Below are 7,962 nucleotides of genomic sequence, written 5' to 3' on the forward strand. Positions count from 1 at the left end.
TAGTTTTTCTGTTAGCTTCTGTGTTAACAGAAGTACAGTGAGCGTAAAAGTAAACTCGACACATTTTTTAAAGAAACAAACACTTGTTTAGATTTCAATAAATTATATTTATTGCTAGAACTCTCGTGACAAGCCAACCAAGCTTTTGACCTCCCCCAAAAACGAGGTCGTCTCTTAATCTTTGCACTACACACTACAAAATAAATAAATAAATAAACATAGTTGGTTAAACATTAGAGTGGGCTTGGGGTAAATGGGGTTGAGATTGGGAGCCAGGTAGACAAACTACAAGATTAGGCTCCTGGCGAGAAAGGCAGAGACTACGAGCTAGGGCATCGGCGTTAATACGTTAGATTTCGGGGATTTAAGGACTTTGATTTTGATGGACTCATGCGACTTAAGCTACTCCACAACCATGGGCAGCCAGGCGTTATCGCTAGCGAAACCAGCACCACCACCCACAGCACCTGGACCACCCGCGCCACCGTTATGTGCCCGGTAACCCATACGCCTCTCGTGCGTTTTGGGCACCGGAATGGGATGTTGATAAACTCCAGTGATTGTCTCCATGCCCAAGCCCATGCCATTCTGTTGAGATTTGGGGGAATTCTGTGGGAATATACGCTGCTCCACTATGCGCGACTCTTCTGCCATGGAACTGACTGTAGCCGCCGCCTCCGCCTTGCGATTCTTCTCGAAGAAATCGATAATGGGATGGTAGTTATAGTTAATCCTCTTGCCCGACATCTCGCTGCCACCACCGCTGGGGAAGATCGAGCTCACTGGATAGACTGCCGGCGGTTGTGGTAGTGCCGTCGACTGATCCCGCTCCCACTGAGTGGTGCGCTCGGTCGAAAGGGACGACGCTGACCCGGTAACCACTGCTGTGTTGGTCGTCGCGGTGGCTGGTGGTGCATAGAAGCGGGGTCGCGACTTGCTGCCACCTTGCCGGTTGACTGGTGAAGATGGTGGTGCTGCTGTTGGTGGTGCGACTGGTGGTGCGATGGCACCTGCTTGATGGGCATGGGCGGCATGGGCAGGGGCAGCGCTGGAGAGGCCGGAACTACCGCTGAAACCGGAGACAAAGCCGGATCCCGGACCAAGGGCAGCTGTTCCCGTTCGGGCTGGTAGACTTGTGGTCTGTGGAAATCGTAGGCGGACGGCAGCTCCTCCTGCGGGCGATGGTACTGAAGATGATGATGCTGATGATGTTGCGGAGGTGGGGGCTGTGTGGGTGGAGGCATAAATACGCTTGCGATTCAGCGGGATACGCGGCTTCTCTGCACCGCCGTTTGGTGGGCCAGCGAATAGGTTTACCTCTTGGTCCGAGTGCGTCTCGCTTGGCGCCAAATCCAAGTCCAGACGCGCCTCTGAATGCTGCGGCCGCCGGCGGCTCACCTGGCTGTAATACTTCTTGGAACTGGAACTGGAGCTCTTGTATCCGCCATAGCGATCTTCGTCATCATCAGGGGGACTGAGATACGGACCCACACTGGTGCTAATACCAGGCAGCTTTACGCGTACCTTGTTACTGCTGGAATACAGCTCATTTGTCTCCCGATTGTTGAAAGAGGGATATCGAAGACCCAGTTCGTCCTCCTCGCTCTCTTCGGCATAGTCCAGATCCTCCTCGTTTATGGTACTATACCCATTATGATTATGGTTTATGACAGGAGATTGGGGAGAGTAATCTTTGGCTTGAATGGAGGAGAGCGGTGGAAACTGCTGGCGATAACCATCTACTTGGCAGGAGCAACAGGTGGGCACCTTGAAAATATCCACATGGAGACCACGCACTTTGTCCCAACTCAGCAGACGATGATAGTTATACACCTGCGAGCAGTGCGAACGGTAAGTCTGCGCCAAGTAGGAACAACTCTCGCCGGGATTACTGTGTATAAATGGAAAGATTACAAGTTAATGCCATGTTATTCAAGTGAAAAATTATTTTCACCCACCTGCATTTTTCCAATCTTAAGGTTTGCGTGTGCTGACCAGTGTTCACTATGTACTTCCATTCTCCTGAAGCGGACTTGGCCTTCTGGGGTCGGGCATAACGTACCACGCTCTGGCACATCCCACCTGCGCTGCCTTCGTCTTCACGCCTTTAATGTGAATAAAGAAAATAAAATATTTTAACAAAATTTACCATCGAGCATTTAGCTTTTAAATTGGTTTCTTCAAAACTTCTTCCTTTACTCTAAACGTTGTTTTCCCATTGGTTCACGAAATATAATGTCAATTTAACTGCTGAAGGTATAATAAAAACTGTTTGACCTAAAATATTATTTTATTATAATAACTTTGGGGGAAAATGGCTTTCTGTGGCCTATGATTTTACGATTCAAAGACAACTTCAATATACAATTTCGAAATGATCAAAAGTAAGTTATAAAATTTATTGACTGAGTAAATAAAATATGGTTTCTCAGGCGACCGCTCATTTTCCACTTACCTCTTTTTGCTCAGGCTGAAGTCATCGAAGTCATCACTGAACTCCAGATTGTTATTGGGCTTATCGTAGAACTCGGCCAAAAGGGCGGACATGGCGTTTTTGTGACGCCTAATGCTGCCCATGATCTGTTCACTAAGATTTCAAAATAATATATGCAGTTTCCAGCGGTAGACTTCATTCAACAACTCTAACCAAAACCAATAGCTAAGCATAAGTGCAAGGGAAAGTTGGGCAAGTGTGATTCATAAATTAAAGTTTTATTATGGCTAAAATTCGGACTAAACTAGAGCTAAGGACTATGGACCGGAACCAGGACCCTGGGAGTACCGCTCACCAACTAGCTACGGGAATCTTACAGCGGATAGTCGTCGGTGCGGATGCACATGTTGCTGGTGAATCGTTCGCATTTCTTGTTGGGTGGTGTAACCACGGGCTTATGTGAACTGGCGGCGGTCTTGGGTCTTCCCCTCACGGAGGATGTGACTCTTTTTCGTTTGATGGGTGCTCCTGATTTTTGACCAGGCAGTGGTCTTTTCCCCAGTCGGTATCGTGGTCCAGCGATGAGTTCCTCTGGACTTGGTAGTGGTTCCTCAGTCTCCTCGGCGCTGTTTCTTTCCAGATCTAATCGCGCATCAGCGCTCAGGGGGATTTCCGTGCCATTAAGACCTGCAAAAGCCAGATCCTCCACCTCAGAGTATGACTGGTCACCGTTGGCGGAGGCCATCTTCTCCTCCTCCTGGCTACTTGGCTGTTGAAAAGCTGTAGTATTCAGCTTGATGGTACGTCCAGCAATGCCACCCAAAAGTTGCTGCTCGGTCACAGAAGCAGGCACGGATCGGGTCAATTTGTGAACAAACTCGTTTGCCGATCGTCGAACTCTTTGCCCATGATTTTCTGGTTTAAGATACTTAGTTTTGTTATCATGAAGATCACCCGTCAGGGCCTCATTGATCATCTGAGGATCAAGCACTTCTGATCCCATCTCATCAAAGAAGTCCTCTAGAGATTCCGATTGCACCTCCTCAGTAGAAACCTTCTTTGGCTCAACTTCTACAGCAATGGTGCCCACTTGGTCATCCTGTTGGGACTCTTCTGGAGTCAAATCATCTTCACGACGATTGATGGGAGTATGGAAAAGGGCAGATGAAGCCAGATCAGAACCCAGATTGATGTACTTGCGGGTAGAGCTCTTTATGAGATTTGCGATGTCGAACACTATGGGCAGAAGCAGCTTTTTGTCATTGCCAAACATCATGCGAACCTGATTAAATTAGAAAAATCATTAGCCAGTTATAGATACTATAAAGATATATATTAATGTAATGTAATGTAAAAGAATATATTTTTAAAGACGTTCCCAAACACACCTGTTCAAACTTAAGTTCGTGCCCCTTTTTTGCATTCATCTGAGCCGAGATCAATGCGGAAAGAGCCAGTCGTTGTTGAGAAGATAGCATTCTTAAAATGGGCAACACTTCGGCGAACTTCTGGCGCAATCCCTCATCCGCCAAGGCTTTGGCCAGAGCGTTCCTTAAAACCCTTTCCCGCCAGTCGAAAGGTGGCAATTGTTTCTCCGGCTCCGGTTCATCCAGATCGACGCTAAAGTCCAGCATATTGGACTCCAACTTCTTTTCGGCCTGCTCCGCCTTTTTTGCCTCCTCCAGATCATCCAGCTGCCAGTTCTCCGTAGCAGCATCATTTGAATCCGCAAAATCAAAGTCCATCAGCTCATCGTCGGCGGAGTTCCCACTGACCAGATCCAGATAGAGCACACAATAGAGCAGGGCCCAGAAAAGGCAGCCGAAGGCGCGGCCAGCTTTCATTTTCACTCTGGCGTTATTTTCTTGGCTTTGTTTTTAATTGCAACAGCCGTCTGCGAATGACAAAAGGCAAAGGAAAGTTAAAGCAAGGGGGCGGTCACTGCTGGTTATTAAGTTGGATTTAATTTTCCGAAATATCAGAAGAAACAATGACGTCTTGTTAATTGTTTATTTATGACTAGAGTTCACCCCAGACGACACTCGCACGCTTTCAAAAAAACAACAGTTTATGATTTATTCTTAGACGTGTTCAATTTGTCTTGGCAAATTCAAAACCATTCATATTTTTTGGCTTTCCATCGAAAGCAAGAGTCATTAACATGAGCGTAAACTATTACGACCGTGCAGCAAGAGTCATAATAGTCATCTTGGCCAGGCTATTACAGCAGCACAGTCGTCTCCGGCTTTAGGTAATCGCACTCAGCCATCGGCGTCGTCATCATGATCTTCACTGTCATCTCAGTTGACTGCCCAACAAGGCGTGAAGCACCGAAGCTGCTCTGGTTGTTGCTATTTTTACCATCTTAATGGGTATTTTCGCGCACGGGGTTATGACTCCTGACTAAACTGGCGGTTTTGCGGTAATAAGGCATGCCATCCAAAGGTCGGGTGATTGATTTGACTGCGCTTTAACTTCCTATCATCATGATGAAGACATTTGTCAGGCTAAAAGAGCTCTTCCCTCTATGAACTTGGTTTTCTCTTCTTGTCTATGCAAATGTGTTCAGCACAAAGGAAAGTCTTTCTTTCATTTTGTTCGTTATTTATATAGTCGGCTACCCCAAGGAGCCGACAAATCTGAATGCTAACAACACCCAAGCCAGGAAAACTCCTCCGAGGCAATGGCTATACCAGCTGCATCGATGTTTTGACCTTTTGTGCAGATGAAAAGTGAAAATTTGGCTGCAGCAGCGGCAAACAGTTGACAGTTTAGAAAAGGCAGCCAAGGCCAGCATGAAAACTTATGGCGGACGTGGGCTAGAGAAGATTGGCCAGCGATTCACGTCTCTTCGGGCACCCAAGGCAAGGCAAATAATTGAATGAAATGATGCGCACAGTTTGCGATGCACGAACGTGAGGATGCTGCCGTTGTCAAGATGCAGGCAGGCTCGATGTCTTTAATTTATCTCGCACACCTGCGCGCAGAAGACCCCGCTAATGGATCCTACGAAAGGGGGAGAGATGGCGGCGCTTCTGGTTTTTGTGTGGCCTTTGCATATACGTATAGATACTTTTTTGACGCTGGGAAAGCGGCATAGTACGATAAATCAAATTAAGCCAATAAGTCGCAGCCGTTTCCCATATATGCCAACCATTATTTCGGTTCCCAGGCATCCCAGTAATTTCGCGTGGGTGCCATTTGCAAGAAAGCAGATACAAATTACAGACGAAAATGGGAATGGCAATGGGTTGCATTTGAAGATGCTGCACTCCGCTTGCATGCGATCTCTCGGCAAATTCTTTGGCCACTTTAATTAACTTGTAATTTGCGTGCGTTGCGCAGACAACGAAACGGGGCCAGTCAAAAAATAAAAAAGGCAAAAAAACAAACGAGACGAATTGAAGAAAACAAATTAAAGCGCTGCAAATGGGAGGAGAAACATCTGAAAGCGAAGCGCAAAGCAAGAAAGTCGCACTGACAATCTCCGCAGAATCCTACTAAGCAGACTAAGCAGCCTCAGAAGCAACTAGGTGCTAACCGACTAACCTAGTAAGCGAACCCGCTGAACCACTAACCACCAACAGCTGTCGAGCTGTGTTGGACTGATCGGGGATCAATATCTTCATCGCCATCCGAACTGACATATAAATTCCCAACCAATTTACCAGGCCCTAAACGAAAGACTTAAGACACAAACTTGACGACCGCCGAAAAGCGGCAACTCATATCAATAAACGAACACACACGCACACCTTAACCAGCGCTGACTGACACAATTTCCTCGGGCGTAAAGAATAAAAAGAATTCAAATTTTTGTGCGTCGTTGTTGTTATCGTTGTTGGGTGTAAGCGCTTTTTTGTTTTCGTTCATTTAGAAAGTTGTTTCCATTTCACATATTTGGCTAAAATACACTCACAAATGAAATGCTATTTTAAAATTCCAATTTCGATTTTGTTTCTTGTTCTCCGCTTTGCGCTCTAGTTTTTTATGATTAATTTATAAAGCTAAAGCAGAGCTTCAGAAATCACCTCAGATCAGCTTGTCTTCAGTCCACTGTTCTTTTTTAGTTCTCCAAGCCTCTCCCTTCTCCAGTCTTCTGAGCTTCGATATACGTATTTAGCTTGATCACTGTTTATTTCCTGTTGCGGCGCAAGAACCGAGTTTCCATTCCACTCCACTTTGCATAGATAATTTTCACTTTTATAGGCTCTGTGGCTGCCGCCTTCGCTGATTTTCAGCTGTCTGTATGCTGATTTTCACACTTTTCACACGCGCCTTAATTAACAGAAATTTCTACTTTGCCACACTTCTTGAGTCTGTCCGCTTGGCATTCACCTTCGTTTTGCTTTTGAGCCAGCTTTTTATTTTCCGCCTGCTACGTCTGAACGCTTTCAACACTCGCCGCAGACTGATTTGCTGCCTCAACTGCTGCTTACTGCTTCCTTACCTACCGCGCTTGCTGCTGCTGCTGCGGTTTCTGTTGCTGCTGCTGCTGCGGCGACTTTGGCTCAGTTGGCGTTCTGGACCCATTGCAGTAAATCCAACTTAGGTGCGTGTTTGTGCATTAAAAATGTGCATCGGCAAATTGCATTTCTTGTGCAGTTCGCAAGTTCATTGAACCGTTAGTTGGCTCACATTTGCATATCCATACATGTGAAATTGATTAACGTTTAGAGCGGAAGTTTGCCTATATTTAAAACTGTGTAGCAGCCTCGTCTGCCCAGTTCGTGTCTTCAGTCATTTGTTTTGGCACTGGGTCAGGAAGCGATTTGTCCAAAACGGAAGCATGCAAAACGGCGTATCTAAACTGCTTTCTATCGGCATCATTAGCCACGAAAACCACTTTGACCACTTCATCAGGCGTTACGGCCGCCCGCGAGGGTCAGCCCCTAAAGTTAAGGAAAGAAAATTAATTTCCAGCCACGGCACTTTCGTTTTTCAAAACAAAAGCCCTCGGTAGCAACTTTGGGCAGGTGGTTAGCGCCTCCGCCTATTTTTCAGGCACCGAACAGTGGGACAAAATATAGTCGTGCAAATAAAAGAGTTGACACCCGTGTAAACTATTTAAAATATTTTCTAAATCATAACCAAACATATGTTTTATAATATTAAGGTTAGCATTATTAAAATCGAAAGGAAGATTAAAGATTGGAATAATTTTTTTGTATGTTCGTAAACTATGCATATGGCATGATGAAAAATTGCTTTTATGTTTCAAATATTCCTAGTTAATTACCTTTTATCGTTTTGCATCCCACTGTGCAATGACTGTGAGTTGCGTCTAATAACGACTTTTCGTGATTTTGACGTTTCGCTTTTTTGCGCTTTATTGTTATTTCTTCATCATTGGTTGGGTCCATAAACTATCGGCTTAACTGCTCCAGGGCAGTGGCAAGTGTATCCTCCCTCCGGCTTCTGTGGCACTTTCAATGACCACTTAAAGAGCATTTTCTTCACACTTTCATTGGTAACCACAGCGGCAAAACGGCAACAGCTGAATTTTCATTTCATTTTCACGAGCACGC

The 7,962-nt window shown here is 45.7% G+C and overlaps 1 protein-coding gene across 2 annotated transcripts; it reads right to left on the reverse strand.

The window, feature by feature from the left end:
* Window positions 1-86: 86 nt before the first annotated feature.
* LOC6736793 (neurotrophin 1) lies at window positions 87-6,887 on the reverse strand. 2 transcript variants are annotated; one of them, XM_016170200.3, is made up of 7 exons: window positions 6,466-6,886; window positions 3,823-4,328; window positions 2,812-3,716; window positions 2,456-2,587; window positions 1,959-2,105; window positions 1,318-1,891; window positions 688-1,226 (listed from the first exon to the last, which is right to left on the reverse strand). In XM_016170200.3, the coding sequence occupies exons 2-7, from the start codon at window positions 4,276-4,278 to the stop codon at window positions 780-782; spliced, it is 2,661 nt and encodes an 886-aa protein (XP_016030438.1). In that variant the 5' UTR covers window positions 4,279-4,328; window positions 6,466-6,886; the 3' UTR covers window positions 688-779. The 2 variants fall into 2 exon arrangements, with proteins under 2 accessions (XP_016030437.1, XP_016030438.1); XM_016170199.3 differs by having other exon boundaries at window positions 87-1,891; window positions 6,466-6,887.
* Window positions 6,888-7,962: the final 1,075 nt, after the last annotated feature.

The sequence above is a fragment of the Drosophila simulans genome, chromosome 3L, assembly GCF_016746395.2.
Source record: "Drosophila simulans strain w501 chromosome 3L, Prin_Dsim_3.1, whole genome shotgun sequence".
Taxonomy (NCBI): Eukaryota; Metazoa; Arthropoda; class Insecta; order Diptera; family Drosophilidae; genus Drosophila; species Drosophila simulans.